We start from the raw sequence: 22,785 nt of genomic DNA, 5'->3' as shown, positions 1-22,785 counted from the left end.
GTGATTTCGTTTATCAATATTGATAGCGGTTTTTGTTTACAACATTCTCTCGTTCGCTCTTTAAAAGAGTCCGTTTTCGGTTTATCTCCAAACAAATGAAATAAAACTACAAAAATGACTTGGCAAATGTGGTTTGCTTGAGTTTTTAATCATTTATAATTTCTGATAATTGTACGCTTCTTTTTTATTCCCATTCTACAACAGTCTACAAATGAATATTTTAAATTTTGTTGATAAATGATTCGAATGCAATTGCTCTCTATCATGCGATAGACATTCGATTCTCTTTATTTCTGTGATTTGTTGCAATCTTATAAATAAAAAACAAAGAAAAATTTGGTATTACACTGGAATTTTGTTTTATTTATTATGAATCATTTTTCCTCGCTTTTCCGATTGACTAGGTTTTAAATAACTACAGGTAAATTTTGCGCTTTAGTTTATGACGTCATTTAACAGTGGCGCTTGTAATGCTGTTTGACGATGATTGTGATGCGGCTGCTACTGCCGCCGCTGCCGCCGCCGCCGCTGCTGCTGCAGATGACGATTGTGATGGTTGAGTCTGAACGGCCATCGGCGATGATGATCGTGTCGATGGAATTTTTCCGGTTGGATTTCGGGCTGTTGTATGCTTGTGACCATTTACATCAATGCGAACTGTTGTTCCGCACACCTGTCGAAAATTCAAAAGGATATTGAACTCATTTATGCAATTGATTTTCTTGAAAGATGAATTTTCTACATTTAAAAGAAAATGAAACACACTTGATGATGTTGCTCCCAATCTTTGTGTTGGCAAAATGAACCACAATACCGAGCCAAATTACAGCCGGAGCATGTTTCATTGGCTTTTCGACCGCAGTTCCAACATGTATTTTGCGTTCCAATGCTGGGCGGTGTTAGACGTTCTGCACTTTCTTCTGTTGCGCTCTTGTGATAATCTGAAATTGAATTTGATTTGATTTTTGGCAATTTTTCTCAATATTTTTGTTCACATTCAAAGCATTTACCAGCAAACATTTTCTCCAATTTAATTCGTTCTTGTGCCATTGCTTCGATGGCTCGTGTTTCGGCTGCCGCAACGGCACGTTGAATTTCAATGACTGCCTGACGTTTCACTTGATTGACAGCCTCTTCGGCATTTCGTCGAAATTCGGCCACTTTTTCTTCCGTTTGCCGTTTTATTTCGGCAATTGATGTGTCGGCATGTTGTTGATTTGTTTGTGAACCACCACTTGACGATTCAACACCTCTTTGTTGTAGAATGGTAATCGCTCGTTTGGTTTTATCAACCATGGCCGATATACAATTTAGCATTGTGTGAATATTTTTCCATTCTTCTTCGCCACGATTTGCCACCACCGTTGATGCCGCCGCTGAACTTCCGGATGAACCAACACTGCCGTTATTCCGATGTACATCACTACTTGTTGATGGTATTGTCGCGCTCGTTCCTGTTGCACTGCCATTATTTGAACTGCGCATATCGCGCTCTTCTCTTACTATATTCTATTGAATAACAGTAATAAATCGAATGAATAAATCTTTAAATTTTATCATCACCGAAGTAATAAGTAGGTGACTTAAAATCATACCTTGTCTAAACTGTTTGTAAATGGTTCTAGATGCGATGCCGGTGCTGTTGAATAATCAAATAAACTAGGATAATTTGTGAATAAATGACCATTTGCGGCCGATGTGTTCATCATTATATGTGAACGTTTTGATTGATGCAAATAATCCGACCATTCGTGTGGCGGACCGTTTTGATGGTCATAAATTCTGTAAATAAATAATACATTCGATTAGTACAAAAGTGGAAACGGACAAGTCTTTAAGAGAAATGGCAAGGTATATCACCCTTCAGATGTGCGACGTTTTAAAAGCAATCTTGAATTTCCGTTCAACGGCTGATGTCGATCGCTTCCATTTTTGGCACCTTCATTTGGCATAAAAATATCGGACGATGTATTCTCCGCCGATGTATTGACAAACTCAAAAACGCTGGCCTCATTCGATCGAATGTACTGTAAAATTGACTATCAAAGCAAAAATGCACATTAGCAATCTTCTCTCTCTCTCTCTCTTCAAAAGAAGAATTGAGCAAAAAAATATTTGGTTTTTTACCTGGTTGCTGGCCTTTGCTAAATTCGCTAAATCTCGTTTCAAAACAGGAACATGTGATTTCAAAAATGGTAACACGTACGGCCTGAGTGGAAAATTAACGGATTCCTGTAAAGCTTGTTTGAATGCTTCGGTCGATAATCCGCCACTCTGCACGCCCGAAAAATAACAAACGAAAGGGAAAAAAAGCATTTCATTGAAACTTATCGAGAAAAAATAAAATAAAATAAATTGTAGTCACAAATGGAAAATTGAATGAAATTCGCACAACTAAAACAAAAAAAAAGTTGAACCTAGCTCATAAATTGTGCAAATTTCTCCAATAAATCTCAATAGTTATTTCTCATTTCCTTTTCTCGCATGCGACCCGAAAAGAAATATGTTCTCAGTAAACCAAAGAAAAAGTGAGAAAGTAGAACTTACAACCAGTGACAATATTAAAGAGCGAACACGGTCTCCACATTCGGTGCTGGTGTCTTGGCCAAATTGGTAAAGAGCGCCCAAAAATTTTCGCAATTTGCTCAGTTCTTTGGATGTATCAGTCAATAGAATCGGTGTGGCAGCTTGTGGAATTGATGGTGCCGATGATGTTTGTGGCGGTGAGGTTGATCCGCCTTTTTGAATTGGTGGTGATGTGCTTCCGTTGGCCGTACGCTGTAATGCTAAACTGGTATATTGAGCTTTTGGAGAAATCGGCGATCGTGGTGCAACCGCTCGAACACTTTCGGGCGAATCAGGCGTTCGACCTGAAAATATATTGAGACAACATTTAATAATTTTTTGCTCGAATGCATGCAATTGAAGCGTATATATTATGGATTTTCTTTCATTTTTCGTGTTTAAATTAAAAAAACAAACCTATTGTAAATTGAAATGAGCACCTGCAGCAAAGTGCTGCTTGTGTCAGATATTTGTCGGAATACGCATAGGAACAAATTGATTTTTGCTGGATTTTAGCACACAATTGCTTGTTTTTTTTTTGCCCGTACGAGAAATGGCCGTGTATATAATTGGTTGGTCATCAAAAAATTAAAATTTCTTTCTTTTTGCCAAATGAAAAAACAAATTGAGAGAAAGAGCAAAATGGTTTGCCACTTCCGCAATGCATGCACAATTATCAAGTGCAGCAAAACATTAGCTGCCACCCATATCATTTTCAATTCAATCAATTAATTCTCGTAAATAAAAAAAATTAATTAATTTTTCGATAAAAATTTCTGAATGAGCGAGTTCACCGCACTCAATCAATATTCAATTAACACAGCTCTAATTGAGATTTGCAACTATCGATCAATTTTCGTAAAATCGGTCAAACACACAATTGGTCACAATCCCTTTTCAAACCAAAAAATTGATCAAATTTGATGGATTTGATATGCATAAATTATCTTGGGTCTACCGGCCATTCAAAAAAACCCTAGCAAATCAAGACATTTTTTGTCGCGAAAAACCCTAGCAATTTTAAAGATTTTTCTATTCCTCACAAAATTGAAAAGCAAAAAAAAAGGTCTTCAGTTTATTCGCAAAAAACCCTAGCAAATCGGACGATTTAAGGGGGGGTTATCCTGTGCCCATGTATGGAACAGACTCATGTTCAAATTTATTCTTCCGAAACGGTATGAGAGTGACTGATCTGTTTTCCATGCATTAAAATTAGTGCATTTTATTCGCATTCAAAAATGTTGCATTCAATTCGAAAAATGAATTTATAAATTCAATGGACGTTTCAATTCAGTGATTGGCTATCATTGATAATTAAATGAAATGTCGATTGTGAAATGTGTCGAAATAATTGCTGCAATACTACTGTGCTTTGGCAAGACATATTGTTTGCATTTTGGCCGTGGTTTTCCGAAACTCGGTAAATTAAAGGGAATTCAAGTGAAAAGCAATCAATCAAGCATTGAAACCCATTTAAAATGTTCAGTTTGCCTTGCAGAAATATATATATATATACAACGAACACGTCAGCATGTCACCCTTCCGGTGGTTTTCTTACTTCAAATGAAATGAAACCGCATGCATATATCTGTGGGAAAATCACCTGTCAAAACAATATTCGCTACAATATTTTGCCGGAAATAATGCAATTCGTTTGTGTATGTGTGTGCATGTTTGTTAAAACAAGTGATTCGTTTGTTGTTTGTTTCATAAAAGTAAGTGCATAAAATAATTCCTTACTTTTGGGTGTTTATTTATTGTGGTCGAAAATGAACAAAAATCAAGATTTGTGAATGACAGGTCGAAATTAAAAATAATATCAACATCGTTATCGTTAAAAGAAGACATTCCGAAAATCAAAAGTACACAATTTATTGCTGGTTTTTCGTTCGATGTTTATACATGTGCTCTAAACATACAAATTCGTGATATGCATGCGTTCCTTTGAACGCATTTTCGCATTTTAAGATGCAATGCCAAAAAATGGGAATATGTCTTGTATGTGCTTGTAACCAATTATAAATCTGTCACAAGCAATGTTTTCAAAGCGGGAAATTTCAAAATTGTTTTTCCACTCCGAATTCTCTCTCTCACACACACACTCTGTCTAGAGAGAGAGAAAGAGAAAAAAATACCGGTGCTGCTTTCACCGTTCACAAACACCCGCGAAACAAACAAACACACATAAACAATAAGACTGCCATTGCCTGTTGTTTTTCTCTTTTGGCAATACGGTAGTATCGGTGCTCCCTGAAGTTGCGAGCATCGAGCATAAGGAAAAAGCAAACCCGAACCATAACGATTCAAAACAGTAAAAGTGTATGTTTTAATTAAATTCCATTTGGCCACGAATTCTTATCCGAATGCAGTTTTGGGTGAAAACAATGTCTTTGATCGGCAATTGTTTTTGATGTGCATCAAAAATTGTGCGAGAAAACCAAAATATTCAACCCATGCGAATTATTTGAATGGAATACATTTGATTCACTTTCATTAGATGATCTAGAGTATATCCAGAAACAAGCATAAAGAGCGACATCGGTATCAACAACAACAAAAGCAAAAACTTTTGATGAAAAATGACGAAAAAAAAATGGTTACCATTTTAAAACAACACACAATATAAAGCCACAATTTCAAGTCACAGTGCTATCCTTCTGTCGTGTCAGAAATCGTAAGCAAACACACACTTTTAAACGTACGAATCATAATTGAGTAATTTCTTTTTTCTTCATCTGCTTTGATATCAACGACATGTTTCTGACAGTTTTGGCAGGAAAAAGAACTTGCCGAAAGCATAAACACGACGACGACAGAACGAAGAGTGTAATCCACAAGAGGAACAAAAAAATACATTACGAAAATGAACAAATAAGAGAAAATACGAGGAAAAGGAAAGAAAATTATACCGCACGGTGTATATAATACGAAGTGTATGTGTATTGCAAACTTATTTTTCGGTAGAACTGATGTTATACTTGGACAAATTGCAGGAAATTGAATCAAATTTTAAAAGAAATTCAAGAGAAATACTTAAATATTTACAAAATACCAAACCAACAATTGCAAATTATTTCAGCAAAATGTGTGTTCTCACATCCAAAATCAATTCCATCTTTGTATGCTATGATTTATTTCTTCAATTACATATAATCCAAATGGAATTCTGAAGTATGAAGAAAAAAAACATCATATCAGATATGAACATTGGTTTTGGCATTTCATCATCATAAAGATAAATTGTTTAACATTTGATTTATGGTACATATTCTACTTGACCTTTTCCACACCCATTAATTCATTTCATTCGAAATTTATTGGAGAATCGGCTTTTTTCCCTTTAAGTACATTGCTCTCATTTCGAATCGTATTGAATCACATACACATTGTGTCCCGCATACAGACGTTGATATGTAAATCTAACGACCGATAATTGGGTCAATTGGTTTTTTCTCCATTTCAATTACAATTCAATTCAATTATAACCGATCTTTGGTCAAAAAATGAAAATCACACCTGTATTGATGTAGATTTGTACGGCATTAAAATATAAAGTTCAAGTTGGTATGCACGATTGCTGGTACATCGGCATTGAGCCCAATGCAAATGCTCTACAAAATGGATGTGGGTGCTGATGATTTTTAAACTGCTGGTCGAAATAGAGAGAGATCGATTTTTTTCTCATTTAGGAAAGAAAGGCAACGACAGACACACACGAAATTGTTTTTTTTTCGAAGCAGTAATGGAAGAGAGCGATACACATATTCAAAGAATGATATGTCATCATCAGCACAAATTTATATGGTTTTTAATGGAAAAAGTGTTCGACAATCATATTGCCAAGATATGGCGGTTGGAAAGTATGTGCGCGAACAAGAGAGAGCTAGCGAATGCTCGCGTTACTGTGCGGTGTTGATTAAGATTAAATTCTGCTGGTTTAGCTATTTGGCTATTGGTACATTCACATACATACAGCCAGAATATTCTCTGTTTTTGACAATTTATCTCTCTAGTTCTCAAGTTCTTATTATTTGTTTTTTTTTTCGTACGTTTCTCTCTTTCACTTGCACATACATTCTATATACAACAAATGATGTGCATAAAAAGACGAACACCACCACTTTTGGAACCACCATGTGTGTGAATTCTCTTTTGGTAGAAAAAAAAACCAAAGAGCAAAAAGTGAAAACGACCCGACCGAAAATAAAGAAATATTTGTTCAAAAAAAAATATACTTGGACGAAATGAGGTAAAAACACAACGGCCAATTTGAAATGCATCAATTTTAAATGAATTATTCAATACACCGTCGAAATTGTATTTGAATTGAAGTGCAATTACAGAAAAAAATGCATACAAACCATGAATGTTCAAAGAATTGTTAATAAAATGACAAACAATCCGTTTTTTTCTGAATCAATTGAAAGGCTTTATTTTTCATTGAGTTGTTGACCAATTGGAGTTTAAAATGAAATGTGTAGGTGTGTGTGTGGATTTGCATTTGCATGGTCTTTAATTAATTTAATTCAAATCTAAAAATATTCAGAAATTTATGCTTAAGTGTATAAATCTGTTTTATTTTTACATGGATTTCTTTGCTTTTTGTTGTGCATGGATGGATTTGTGTTTACGGACACTAATTTGTTTGGAGTGAAAGTGGATTTTTTTTGAATGAACGAAGAGAGGGGGGAGCTAATTACGTAGGAGTTAAATGAAAGCCGAATCAATCGTTCACAACCGGTGTTTCAAATAAAATTTTCCCACAAATATTTTCATTTCATTTATTGTTAATTTTTGAAATTCATTTGATGTGCTTGTGTTGACAAACTGAAACATACAGTTACTATAGCACGCATTTGGTTCCTAATTTTCAGTTTCAACTACTACACCCCCACTCTCCCTTGCTCACCCTCTCCACTATGAATAAGACAGATTCGGTATTTGAGCACACGAATAGAATTGTGTACAAATTGTTGGCCACTTAAATTGAGTGGATTTTTATTTTTGTCGATTAAACGATGGCGCATATATGTATATCACCCAGTTTATTAGTGGAAAACTGTATTTTTTTTTTATATTCCCCGCGTTTCTTTCTACACCTTTGTTATAGTTCACGCTTTTTAGAAATTGACAATTAATGTAAAGGTAATTATTGTATGCGTATAAATTAAAATTGAATTGCTATCTGTTTGTTTTATTTTTCTGCTTAAATTGTTTGTCCTATTTCACTTACCCTTCGCTCGAATTGCATTCGCTTCATAGATATCCTTATCGAGTATTTCTTCTTTGATTGTTTTACTGTCCAAAGCCATCTAAAATGAACATGAAAATGAAAACATTTAGCATTTAATTTTGCAGCAATTTGTAAATGGAAAAATTGTGAATGTTTTCACATCACGCGTAAATGGAATGTGCACATGAATACACAGAAACAAATATTCGAGTACGCTTACTCGCACTTGCGGTGTTAGCGGAGAGTCTACCTCTCAAAATGAGTTACACACTCTATTTTACTCTATTTTTTGTGTTAATTTCATCCAAGTGAACGCATCGTAGTGAAAGAAGAGATACATGTGTAGTCATAGCCGCATGCGTTTAACGTGCATATGACTACACATGTATCTCTTCTTTCACTACGATGTGTTCACTCGAATGAAATTAACACAAAAAATAGAGTAAAATAGAGTGCGTAACTTATTTTAAGGGGTAGACTGTCTGCTAACTCCGCAAGTGCGAGTAACCGTACTCGGATATTTGTTTCTGTGTACACAGTCATATGTAAAATTTAGGCCGCAACGGGGCGCCGACCCGAACGCCCGACCGATGACCCAAAAAAAGTTCGGATCAGGCGGGATTTGGACCAGATGCTTCGGGTGTTCGGATATTTAGGACGTATCATGAGCGTCCGAATCCGATTAGCCCGAAATCGAGAGTTTTTTTGGAAATTATTTAAAAAATCTTGCGAGACTTTTTTATCATTTTTCGTTAAATCTTCTTTAAAAAAATACGGGGACCTTAGACCCAAAAATTCAATGAATACCGAGTGCCCGAGTTCGGGGAATCACGGGTTTCGGTAAAAAAATTAACTTCGGTCGGACTCGGGTAAGACACAGGAAATTCGATCGGACCTTGGGCCGATTTTGCCATCCCGTCGCGACCTCAAACTAGTACATTTGTATTATATGATGCGATGAATTTTCGATTTACAACATGAGTTTTCCATTCCATTGCGGAAAATACACATTTATTGTCGAAATGGTTCATCACAAACTGATACACGCTCATTTTTCGGTATCAATTAAATGTGAGAACTGAGTCACATGTTGAATATTTTATTGAAAATTATCACAATTTTCCGTCGTCAATGAAACATGCATGCGCCAAACGGATGCATAAATATAGATACTGTACGGATGCCAAAATTATATCAATTAAAACATCATCTAAAATACAAAGCACATTTCGGCTGCCTATTTATCTGTATAGTAACACTTCTTATGTTAATGTAGACAGCAGAGAGACCTGTGACATACGGCAGTGCAATGCATGCACCGGAGAAAAAAAGCGAATTCTGTAAAAAGTTTAGGGGAATGTTGAGCAGATTGCAATTCAGTCACTATACAAAAATGTTCAATCGACGTTGTAATTCAATCTTTTTTGGTTACAAAAATCAGCAATTTTCACAACTATGAGTTGAACATTTTCCAGTCAGTGGATGAGCACGGCGAAAATTGCAACAAACATAGGACGATGAGATAATTGAATAAACGTTGCAAAATGTGTGTGCTTGGTATTTCTGGAGAATGAAGAAAAAAACCGAATGAACGAACAGGTTTAAAAATGCGATGATTTTTTGTGGTGGGGGTGATCTTATGCCCTGCTATAAAAATCAAATCGATAAAAAATGATAGTAAAAGATAATCAAAGCTGTATACCTATCTAACGTAGGTAGGATTCGTATTGACCAAATCGCATAAATATAACAGGAACTGAATTCAAATATTGATTTATGTTATATTGAATGGCAGCACCGAATAAAAGACATCAATATATTTGCATTCCTTGATCCAAATGTTATGACATTGCCAATACAATGTAAAGTAAAAATATACACAAAAAAAAGGTGCACGATACAAAACGAAACTAAACACTTAGAAAAATCGCTTCGAAGCGATATTAAATGTTGGATAGATTGAAATGTGCGTCATGTCGAGTCATGAACTCACTTTTGCTCTGTCTGTCGTTTGGTATGTTCAATGTTGTTTCCACCATGTGGGACCCGTACCATTTTCTGTTAATAATCTATAAATATAAACAGAATTTTTTTTTGGCGATGATGAGAGACCATAAGGTTACTCTGAAGCCCACATTCGAATCGATCATGATATGTAATCAACAAGTACTCGAATGAAAGAATTATGCTGGCTTTGATGTTGACTACTACTCTATATTATTTTTTCTCTCTATCTCCGGCTTTTACAAAGATTTCTTATTTTCTTCTCTTCATTTCTTCTTGTCTACAAATGCCAAACAATTGAGATAGCGTGCAATATCTATGAACGATGAGAGAAATGACCGACGATCACGAGATGCCCAAAAATCATTGACTTTGTATCGTTTTTCGGCATTGCTTAAATTCAACTATTATTTAGCTCTTACTATTTTATTACGCTTATATATTTCGTTCGACAGAAACGATAATATTCGTTCGTCTATCGTTTTTCACTTTCTGTTATATATGTTTTTATAGTCAATTTTCTTTTGGCTATAATTAGTAGTCGAAATGTTTCGAAGTCTCATTGCAAATCTGGTGTATGCGTTTGATGTGCAAGAATCTAATGAGTATAGTATTCCATTAAAACACACCTGGCGAAAGAGAAAAAAAAAGTGGCCGTCACTTACGAGCGCACTCTGTTTCGGTGAATAGTCGACTACGTATAGTGCCCGGCCAAAATCGCCGAATATCTGGTTAATTAGAAATAAGTTAGAAACTTCTTGGAGGGAAGGCAAACCGAGTGAATGAACAAGAGAGAACGAGAGAGAGAGAGAAAGAGCGAGACTGAGCACAAGTGTTATTTCGGTTTTCACACCGAATTGCAATGTAAAACGAAGAGTATATCACAGCTGCGACTGTTTCTCGCTACTTGTGCCTCAATGTTTATTTCCTTTGGAAATGTGCTGTTGCACGGATTAAACATTTTGATTTGTTTGCATTTGGATTTTGTGCGCGCATGGGAGCGGGCGTATAAGTGATTCTCGGTAGAAAAGTTAACAATCTGTGCCTTCGATAAATTTTTTTTAAATGGTCAAACAAATGCTATTCATATTTTGAGGCTGTTGGTATATTTTACAAACTTGGTGTGTATGTGTGTGTGTCTCTCCCTCTCTCTCACACTCGCTCTTTTTCCTTCTCGCTTTCCCTTTCTCTTATTCTCTTTTCGTATTATAAAATATACATTGCATGCCAGCCGTTTTTTCTTCGCAAATGGGCTCCAAAAAAAAACAATAACATCAACATCCAAGTGGTAAAAAGACATTTGGCATGCCGGTGCGATGAGATTTGTGATTTGTTTCATCAAATTTGTGATTGTGTGTTGGACGCATGAAGATGCTTTACTGCCACATTTGAATATAATGAATATGCTGGTGCTACACTGTGGGCCCAGTCGGACTAAATTGTATACTTTTAGGATTTTTCTATATAAAAAATCCATATGGATTAAAAAAAATCCTGAAGGAAATTCAAAATATTAAAACAATACTCAAAATTATTTTAAATTCATTTTGTTGATTGTCATCGATTTTACGGAGCAAAACATATAGTGCAATACAAAATTGTCAACTGTAGCTGTCACAGAAAAAATACAAATACATAAACATCACATGTACGCTCAAAGTATCACAGCGATGAAGCTAAGTAGTGAGCGCATGTATTAGAATGTTCGCTCAGCATATCTTTCTCTGTTGTTATGGCTTGTACGTGTGATGCTTGTGTACATGTATTGTTTCTGTGACAGCTACAGTTGACAATTTCGTTTCACATTATATGTTTTGCTCCGTAAAATCGATGACAACTAACAAAATGAATTATTTTTTGTAATGAAAATTATTTTGTTATTAGTTTTGAGTATTTTTTTAATAATTTGACTTTAAATCCCTCAGGATTTTTTTTAATCCATATGGATTTTTTATATAGAAAAATCCTAAAAGTATACAATTTAGTCCGACTGGGCCCACAGTGTAGTGTTGCGAGTTTCACTGAATAGACAGGGCACGTTCACATTGATGAAATGTACGGCGGCCAAAAATAGTCTCTCATGCCACTCAAAATTGAGTATACATTCTGTGTATTTTTTTTAAAAAAGAAGTTTCTTTTTTTCGTTTTGGTCGCTGGCTGCTGTTGATACAATTTTATTTTAAATTCGGATAAAATCTACTGAATATGGAGGTTTACCAATGTACTTCCATTGTTAGTTTAACGAAGCCAAATGTCTATGTGGTATTTAAAAAATTTGTTCACACAGGATGCTGGCGTATTAGTAATTCGTATGTTTTTTTTTCCGCCTCACTCAGTCATTCTTGATCGCTAGCTCACACGCTTATTTCGATTTAGTGTGCGAATGAGCGCGCGCGCGCCCATTTATGTATGTATATATATATGTATTTGTTCTCTGGGTTGGGAGTGCAATTTCCAGTGGTCACAGGTGTTTGAAAAATACCCCATCTGGCGCCAAATGTTTGTTTTCTACTTCGATATATTAGAATGAGTGTTTGCGTATGAAACCACCACCATCTACCACACGCTTTGCTATTGCTGACACCATCCTGAAAACATTCAATTTTTCTCTTTCTCTCCCTTTCTCTTTCACTCGTTCGCTTGCAACGTTCATTTCTCAATTCGGTGCAGTTTATCTGTCACTGTCTTGCTTCAGTTTAAAAAGTTGGCGATGTCGGATATATGCAGCGTTCGGCTTTATCAAAAACACTTATTTGAACTGTGCTCTCTTTATATCCACGTTCCAGAGAGAGAGAGAGAGAGAGAGAGAGAGAGAGAGAGAGAGAGAGAGATATCAAGTACATGATGCATGCGGTCCAAAGCCAATGTGATGGTTCGACAGGCACAAGTATTGAACATATCGTATATATGGCCAATTGTTTATGTGCTTTCGGCAATAATAGTAAGAGTAAATCCAAAAATGACTTGAAAAAAGTGTCAATCTAATGTAATACACACAGATACACGACGAGAGAAAGGACGACAGTTCAAATGTGCAGCGCAAAAAAAATAAAATAAGAGTTGAACAAATGATTTCTAACAGCTGATGCGAGTGCAAAATATCCATTTAAATAACACATTGATTTGCACATTTGAATCTCGCAATGGATGCAAATGAAATTCATTAAACGGTCAACGGTCATTTATTTCATCGGCCTTCAATTCATCCTTCTAAAAATCGGCGTCAAATATTTGTCTTGTCAACATTCAAACGGTTAATGGTGAACAACAATGCACAGCATTGTTTTCCAAATTCTCACAAATTCCGGAACGTAATGACGGTTGTTTCGATTGAAAAACATTACGAATAATTGAATTTGAAAAATGGTTTTTGGCAAATGAAGAATTTCACAACAACAAAAAAAAATCCCAAACAGAAACATGCTCCTTTGGCGAACGACCAAGATTATTTACAACAAAGCACAGCTTACTCTCCAAAAGCATTTGTAGTTGTTTTTACATTTCTTTCAAAGTGTGTGGCAGAGAGATTGGGAGAGAGAGAGAGAGAAAAAGACAGAAAATTCTGTGTGTGTGCAGAATTCGGTGCTCATTGTAATACAGTCAGTCTAATAAATAATATGCCATGTGCAGGCAATACGAGCTGCACACACACAAAACCAATTTGTGTGCACATGCTGGCACTGCCATCAGCAGCCGTACAAACACACAATATGTGTATATGTCGGTCTATACGATATAGATTGTATAAGATCACAGGCAAAATGCAAACACACTACATACACTTGCTACACCGTCCCCCATTTTTCCAAAGCAACAGCAGCAGCAGCCAAATGTTTTCCAAATGCTGCCAGGGGTTGAACGATGTCGATAGAACACATTGCAATCATCTCGTTCCGCCAGACGCTTCTGATTTTTGTGATTTAACATCAGTGGCCGGTTTGTGTATGTGTGTTGGCGACCGGTCTAATACTATGTTTACAATTGAATTGTATGATGGGCAAACCCCTAGCACCTCCACCCACCCACTCGTTTATCGTTTCACCTCTATAGTCGACATCATTCATTTCAGCCGCCCGTACGATCGTGACTCATGCTTATCATCAACTCGTGGGAACATTTCGGCGAGCAACAGCAGACGCACACACACCATTTCATACCGAGAGATAGATAGATAAAGAGAGAAATAATTTATAAAAAGAACAATGAGAACAAATATTCACACGAAGAAGCAGCAACAGCAGTAGAAGAATAATGAAAAAAAATCATTCTAAGCAACAGGACCAAAGTAAGAAAACAAAAAATCGCTACAACGTGCTACAATTCACGCGCTCTCTATCTCCAACTGTAATTATAAACCTTTTAACATTATACATTCAATGAATGACCAATTATTGATTCCACAAAAACTTTAACACATTTTCGAAAACGAAAAATTTTGAATGTCTGTCAAACAGCACATTTTAACTGTTCTTTCTAAAATCCGATTACATTGAAAACAACGTACATTACCTTAAGGAACTGACAGTTTCGAGTTAATTCCCAAAGGCATATTTAGACGTAGCAAGCAAATGTTTGCTGCAAGTGATTTTTTTTTGTTAATTCTTATTGCATTATATTTACTTTTACTCACATTTCCACAGTAAGAATCACACTTCAATTTGATTGCAGCAAAGCTTCTTCAAATGTGCCTTAATTTTGTTTTGCTATTGTTGTTGCATAAATAAATATGAATTCAATATCGAAAGACCATAACAAGTGATGTGGAGAAGGAAGGAGGGTTGCATGCGGTGTAACTGATGGATTTACTTGGGCTCTTTCGCGGTATGGTATGCGTATGTGGAAAACATGTGTGTGTGTGTGTGTATGTAAAGAAATTTTGGAGTGGCTAGGTCTTTCAAAATGTCATAAGCAGCTGCTCAAATTTACACTATGTGTTGTCATGAGCAGACAAAAACTTCATTCCTTCCTGTCCCGCTTCGCAATTCCCTAATTCGCTTTGAACAACATAAAAGCAGAACTCTCTCTCTCGTTCTCTCTCACTCTCTATCGAATCTTTAATTGTTCACCTCTTTGTGTGAATAACGTGCTCCACACACCGAACGAGTACTCAAGAAGTCGATGTCATTAACAAATAATGTTTCAAGAAAATTAAATTTACAAATCGCAAAAAATGACACTTTTTTATCATACTTTCCTTTTTTCAACAGTTTCGATAAAATGAACAGAAAAAAAAGGTTGTCTTGATGACGATTTTACTTCGGCCAAATTGACGGTTCGATAAGAAAATTATAGTTGAATATTAACTTGCACATTAAAATTCATGTAAAATTTATTGAAAATTGCATGCATATGCATAAATTCAGTGTATGATGGAAGCACATGAAGCACTAATTGAAAATGATGTAGGTAATTTAATTTTCAATTATAACTAAATTTGGCATCACAAAACCGACAACCGAATAAGAAGAAAATGTGTGCATTTTATGTACAAAAATGACCAAAACATATTTGCGAATAAGTAAAGCGAAGAATTTGACAAAAGGCGAATCTGTGTGCAGCAAATAAAATCGTACATCGGTCAAATACGCAAAAACCTTGAATAATTAAATCAGTGTAATTTATCTAAGAGATATGCGCGTCAAATGTTAATCGATTTACTCGATTGCATTCAATTTCATCAAAATGAAAATGTGGCACACGCTGTACACCAAATGTCTCTCTCTCTTTTTTTTCTAACTTAATTACAAAATGAAAATGGTGATTAAAATGGTGTCTGGCGGTTCCATTGTCGAGAAAAACGGAGAGAAATGTGATTCGAGTGATTTGAAAGTGAAAAATGAGTTTGTATAGAGATGGGAGACTTGAGGCACAATTTGCTTTTAATCACGCCGAAAGAATGTTATGTGTCATGAATTAGGGCATGTGTTGCGAATAATTTTTATCGTTTTTCACTTTCATCAAATATACATATACTGATATTTTGTTGAAATTGCGAAAATCTCGTCTCGTTGCATCATGTTTGACCGGAACGTTGGTTAAGTAATAATAACTAATATTGTGCATGGGTATTTTATCAGTGGAACCTAATGTTGTTTACCGATTAGCACTTGTCATCTTCGTGCTTTCGCAAGACAAACGATCTGCAGATGAGTAGTCACATGAACCGGCTGATTGTGAAGAGACAGCAACAGAGAAAACGACGAGAATGAAGAAAGTGCAAATATGCAGTAATCGCATGAACGATACGCATCAGAACGAATGATCGAAAGAATAAAAAAAAAGAAGGAGAAGAAAAAATAATACATACGGCTGTGAAACATATGCCGTCGCACACTTGCCTTTGCATTCATGAATTACACTATATGTGTCATACACCTGTCTCAATACAGCTGACCATCCTGTATGGGTACTGTCGTTGCTCTCTATATCTCTCTATCTTTTTAACTCAATTTCAGTTCGCTGCTGCCGTTTTTGTTTCTGTTCCACATGCTGTTCCTTTTTCTAGCGAGCGAAGAAAAACGGTGTACTCAAAAAATGTGCTCGCCACATAGGTAGGAGCCGGTATTAAATAGTTGTTACATTGATAATAATTACTATGTTCTCTCTCTCTCTCTCTCTGCTGTCAAATTTAGCTTCCGTATGTTTGATTAATTGCAAGATGCTATTGGGTGTGTATGTGTTTCGGTGGTGTATTGCCAATAATATTGCGCAATAGAAAAATAAATATACTTGCGGATAAACAGCATCGATCAGCTAGATGTTCAACTTCGTGCTTTGTTAGCCGCTTTTTGAATGCGTGCTATTTTTGTGTAAATCGTTTTGTTTGTTGAAGTTAAATAAAAAAAAAGTGTCATCGAAGCGTTTGCAAAAAAAGGGTCATGAGATCTATATGACACAACTGGAACAGAAACCATAGTGAAGATTGCAAATGAACCAATAATGATTACACGGTGTGTTCATGGCAAAGCACCTTTATACGACAACCTGTGTCGGAAATTACTCATGCTCTCGATCAATGTGTATCTCACATTCACAAGTGTTTCAAAAGAAAACAGATGAAAAAAAAAATATATTTGCGTTTGTGCTGTTTTATTTTGTGAATGTTTACAGTTTCTGGTTTCTTTTTTCATCATTCGCTCAAAGCGAATATTATCAAATAAAACGAATAATGGTGAATTAATTGGGAACGCATTCAATCCACACTTAAAGATACTTAATAACTTTCATATAAGCTTAAATTGAACAGCACAAGCACAATATTTATGCGACAAATTGTTTAATATACACATCGCAATATTTGACATGATGAAGCATCAAACTGCATCATTATCGCTTTGCGAGAGATAATAAAAATTATTATCATTATTTTTTTCATTTGTAATTGCTAAATTACCAATTTCAATGACGCAACCGCGTTTTTACATTGATAAATTTTGAATTTTGTATTGACTTTTCTTCAGTTTTTTTTTTGTTGTTGGTTTCTTTTTTAAGCGACAATGGAAAAAAAACTTTGCCAGACTATCATATTTAAACAAACGAATGATTCGGTTCCAAGTTTTATGTTTGCCAAGCAATTACATCATTTATTTAACATTAAAACGAAGATTACTGCCAAATGAGTACGAGTGTTTTGGTTCAAAGAAAAATTATATATTCTTATTGAAACTAAATTGTGAACAGTACAAGCGATCGTTTTTCTGTCAATTGACGATGAGAATAATTTAAACAGCAAAATATGCGTGTAAAACAGAACATTTGGAACAATTTGCCGACGCACATTTTCATCAACCATATCAATCACTCCCATCATCATTTCAGCAAAAAGGAGATAGGAAAGTTAAAAGACTTGATGTGCGTGTGAGAGAGAGAGAGAGAGAGAGAGAGAGAGAGATGTCAAAGAGCTTCCACTGATGTGAGCTTGCTGTTTTTGTTTTTAAAAATTATCGAATCCTGTTACTCAATTATCAGAATAATATTTAACATGCTGCTTACATCAATCCAGGGGGTCCAGACATTTTCGAAGAACTTGACATGCTTTTTTTGTGTCCTTGTTTTGGAATAATAAAATGATTACGTCTTCTCGATTATTTCTAATATTTGTTATTCATTTTTCAATTCTGTCAAAATTTATCATTTCCTTTTATTGTTTCTATTTTGAACGATCATTCTTTCGATTGTCATCGATTACGACCATTTTTTTTTCTTTTACTTCAGTGGAATGAGAAAATGTGATATAAATCACTTCGGCCATTCGACATGCCAAAAGGTAATATCGAAAGATGGATGGAAAACGAATTCTTTTAAATATTTTCAACTCTCTCCATGTCGCTTTCGATATTGATAGCGCTCGCTATCTTTTTTGGCTAATTTTATGAGACTTAAATGCATATTTTAGAAATTGAAATGTGGCATGCCTCTCAAACGATTGTTTTTTTTTTCTTCAGGAATTGAATATGGTCGATTGTAACTAGTAAATCGAAACACATCTGCACGCATGTACCGGCCGTAACTGAGCAAAAATCGCATTGGATATTCTGTAAATCGTCTTGTTTACATACATTTCTCAAGCATACTTTTCCACGATACATACATAGTCACCCAACGATTACCCCATACTTTACCAATTGAGTACGAGAGGAAAGAAGTGCTTCATTTACCGAACCATTTCCGCCTGTCGTTGTCAAATAGATCGTTCGATAGCTTGGTTTTTTTTTCGCTGTCCGGAACGAGATATCACAGGTGTTAAATATAAAAGCTACAATGAATAATGCGCTCATTTATTTCCGTTTGAGATTAGAAGAAACGGGGGGTTTTATGCAATCTTGATTTCGGTTTGCATTTGGAAAACTTGAAACCGGACATGAAATAAGATATTCTTATTGTTTTACTGTCCTGAGGATCATCATCGATTTCACAATTTTTCGTTTGCATTTCTCCGAAACTTTTCAAATGAATTTGTGACGATTCAGTGAAAGAGAAAGAGAAAATACACATCAATCCAGTTGCAAACAAAACACATTCGAACTTTCTTCAAATCCCCATGGCCTAGCAACAAGATCGAACAATTCAGCTAAAAATATCCACAAAATTTTCCATTGCCTTTTACATTTGTAAAAACACACATACAAAATAAATTATAACTATATGGAAAGATTATTTATTCTATTGTAAAAATTCGATCGATTCTTAAGATCCTTGGAATTTTTGAGTCATCTCTCTTTCTCATCGCAAACATTCTCGCTAATCGAAATTCTTCGATCGAATCGTCAATTTTGACATGATTTTCGAATGAATTATTATTTGTAACGAAAACTAGAGAAATTAATATCGAATTGAATAATTCATTGGCTTCACTTGTACTCATTTACAAAAAGGCTCGAAATAAATTATAAATATTAATTGTAAGTACATATGCAGGTTAATTGCTATGGATAAAATACTGAAATGTACTTACTTATATGAAAAAATGAAATGTTGTTGTCGTTCGATAACTGTAAATCCGATGTGAGAAAAAAAAAATAACTCGATTCAACCACAATTTAATGAAATATATCTCGACGTGGACTTCTCCAAAAGAAAAATTCCTATATTATCCACATTCCGGGTTGGCTGAACCAGTACATTTGCGAATACGATATTATTTCGACTTTTTCTTCTGAGGTTCGCCTTTAATGCAGAATGCAGTCAATCATCAGGAAACGAACTTCGAGACAGAGAAAAGGAACTAACTAAACCTTCCCAAATGAACTGCACAATGATAACACAACGAAATAAAAACAGCACACACTACAGTCAAGTTGTGTAAATAAATGTTTCTTTCTCTTTTTTTTTCTTTCTTGATTTTATATTCAAACCACAGCAAAGCGAATGTTCTTTTTTGGTAGTTCGTTTTTAATTTAAGTTTTGAACAAAAAAAAAAGAATTAAATGGTAAATATTCGTTTGAAATTCGATCGAATTGAGTTTCGTCGGTGCGACGATAACGACGAATAATTTGAAAATGGTTGATGTGTTCTATTCAACGTTCCAGAGTGTACTAACAGAGCACAAATGCTCTGTTGTTCCAACGGTGTTCGTTGATACAATTCTCCGACTGCAATGGGCACACACAACTACGGAAAAACTAGTAGCAACAGCAGCAGCAGTACAGCGAGTAAGCAAGCCGTAATATGTTTGTTTTTTTCTTCTTCTTCTCTTCTGTTCGTTCAGTATGTATATTTTGTACATGTATATCTGTGTATTACGGCACACGCATACGTTAGAGCATGTTATTTTTCTCGCTCATACTTTCGTTCGTTCAGTCATTCGTTCGCTTACTAAAGCGCGCGTTCGACAAAATCATTATGCAGTCTTTACTAAACAATCACAAAATAAATATCATTTGATTATCCTTTTTTGCCACCTCGTGTCTTATGAATACTATTTTTCTTCTCTTTCCATCTCGCCTTCTCTCTTGCTCGTTGTAATCGAAAGTGTTGGCCCGTCGTAATTTTGTTTTCTTGTTTTTTAATAATCAACAAAAATGATGCACACATTCTTTGAAAAGATCCAATGCACACGTTGATCTGGCGTTGAAAGCGAATACCCTAGCATATTATAGATTTATATATTTGGTGTCGCATGTGAATGAATGACAGTAAACTGAAAAAGCGGAAAGCCAACATGACATCAGAAAGAAGCAGTATGTTTAATTTTTGTGTGCAGTTCGGCATGTGTTTTCGACATATCTTATGAAAAAAAAAATATATGTATATATGCCAAAACAACAACACCAACCAAGTCCACACTCTTGTTTTTACATCTCGTTGCCCATTTACTGCTCATGATTTTGTATTTCGGTTTTTTTTTGTCGTTCATTGAACGCTATGCGATCGCACACACACCTTTCATGGATAAATATTTTAATGATTTGCATTTTCGTAAAACTGCAGTTTACACGTCAGTATACCTCAATTTGTGTTATATGAATGGTTGAGAATAATTATGAGTAACGCCAATAACGCCTCTTTTACCTATGCGTCTGAGACGCATAACAGATTCGGTATCGGCGTTAATCAATCTCAACCATTCTATCATAATTTTTGCTCTTTCTCTCTTCATTTCCGTGGTTTCGTGCATCGATTGATGGCAATTCTTCACAAATTTATACGCACTGTAGGTGGTGTTTGTATGAATCGTTGTGTTGTTAACGCTGCCACATTTTTTTGGTTATTCCATAATATTCACGCTGTTTTCGGTTTTGCATGTATCAAAAATACATCGATTTCCGATGCGTAATCATTTTGACAGTTAAACACATTCGATATGCCATATACCTTTATCAAAACAGACACGCACCATCGCTAACTCATTGTGAATAAATACATTACAATTTCATAAACAAAACAGAAAAAAAAAACATACGGCTTTGTTATGGTTATTTGTGTTTTGTATTCGTAACCAAATCAAGGTTGATGAAACATGTGCTTCTTTTTAGTCTAAAACCACATCATTTGTCGACAACAATTTTTGTCCAAAGCAAAAATATGTGTGTGTCAATGCAAAAAAAAGAGCATGAACCACATAAATTTTTCCATATCAAAAGCATTGCCGAACTGACTTTTTTATGATTCATTTGATTACTTGACAGAAGGACATCATATTCTTATTTTTGAATTACATTTTCTTAGTTTTAGTAAGAATTTTACAGCATCAAGTCTTAGATAAAAAATAATATTCCATTTCCAATCTTTGAAAAGTGCCAAAAGAGTCGTTCTTCACCATTTACGAGTACATAATGATTATCACATAATTCTTCCATATTCCTATTAATAAATTTCAAAAACCAAATTGTTTTTATTGATACTATTTCGGTCGCGTTTTGATGCAAATAATAAACACACCTGAGTTTGAACTATCTGGCCAGCTGCTGCTGTTGACAGCTGTTAACCAACATTTGATGGCACGAGTGCAACAGCGCTGCCATTGACTTGGTATGTGAGTGATAAAGAGAATGCCTCATCTTAGAACTATGATAAAGATCGTCTCGTTCACTCACATACCCAGTCAATGGCAGAGCAATGCTATGCATCCATCAGCTGTCGTTCTACAGCTGTCAATAGTAGCAGTTGGCCAGATAGCTCATGATCTGCTACTGATAACATATAAAACAATCAACTATCTTCCGCAAATCATTCACGATTTGAGAAACTTAGAAAAAAAAAATTCAAATTAAAAAAAAATCTATTCTGTTCAAAAATGTTGATTTAAATGTCCATATATTTCGAATTTATGCCATTTTGAAATCAAGTAAAAATCAGAACAAATTGTGCATAACATGTAATTGATTGTTGAATGGCACATGATAAGTACATTATCGTCACCGAAATCGTTTATACCAAATGTGGGGAATTTATTTATGTGCGATACAAACAGTGTGATCCCAATCAAAATGTGTGAATGTCGGCGCATTAGATGGTTTTCATTCGCGTATCTCTCTGTCGAACAATATGTTTCATTCTGAAAATTTGTGTAAAATGGTTCCGGTTTTATTCCCTTTTTTTTTTCAAATAGAACACACAACGACGGCTTGACGGGCGCGAATGACAGAAAGAGACACAATTGATGTAGCTGTGTCGAAAAAGACGCGCTCAATGAATCCAAACTTTGCATATGCATGTGCAACCAGCTGTGTTCCACTCTCTAATTTTAGATTATTTACGAAATGTGGTTTGTTTCATGATTTCCTTGTTCTTTTTTTTCGGTTCGTTTATAATTTCTTTTTTTTCCCTTCAGCACTGTTTCACATACATCTGCACTGTTTCACATACGCATACGCTCATACGGAAATGTAAACTATCCTTTCTAATTGCGTTAACATTGTATTTTGTCAGTATCATCAAAACATCGGAACCGCCGAGTGGTGCATCCGATTCAAAGAAACGTTGATTGAGTAATTGAAATGATTGAATCGATTTGATCATTTCATTATACGTGATTCGTTTA

At 35.2% G+C, this 22,785-nt stretch overlaps 1 protein-coding gene across 2 annotated transcripts; it reads right to left on the bottom strand.

Annotated features, from left to right (window-relative positions):
- Positions 1-115: 115 nt before the first annotated feature.
- LOC116350149 (protein CBFA2T2) lies at positions 116-19,821 on the bottom strand. 2 transcript variants are annotated; one of them, XM_031781893.1, is made up of 9 exons: positions 19,257-19,821; positions 7,799-7,877; positions 2,548-2,870; positions 2,128-2,274; positions 1,861-2,039; positions 1,596-1,782; positions 1,011-1,509; positions 766-941; positions 116-673 (listed from the first exon to the last, which is right to left on the bottom strand). In XM_031781893.1, the coding sequence occupies exons 2-9, from the start codon at positions 7,875-7,877 to the stop codon at positions 449-451; spliced, it is 1,815 nt and encodes a 604-aa protein (XP_031637753.1). In that variant the 5' UTR covers positions 19,257-19,821; the 3' UTR covers positions 116-448. The 2 variants fall into 2 exon arrangements, with proteins under 2 accessions (XP_031637753.1, XP_031637748.1); XM_031781888.1 differs by lacking the exon at positions 19,257-19,821 and adding an exon at positions 13,583-13,603.
- Between the last annotated feature and the right edge of the window lie 2,964 nt (positions 19,822-22,785).

This window comes from Contarinia nasturtii, unplaced genomic scaffold (assembly GCF_009176525.2).
Source record: "Contarinia nasturtii isolate CC-2019 unplaced genomic scaffold, AAFC_CNas_1.1 Cnas_scaffold_129, whole genome shotgun sequence".
Classification (NCBI taxonomy): Eukaryota; Metazoa; Arthropoda; class Insecta; order Diptera; family Cecidomyiidae; genus Contarinia; species Contarinia nasturtii.
This window is presented reverse-complemented; position numbering and strand designations above follow the sequence as displayed.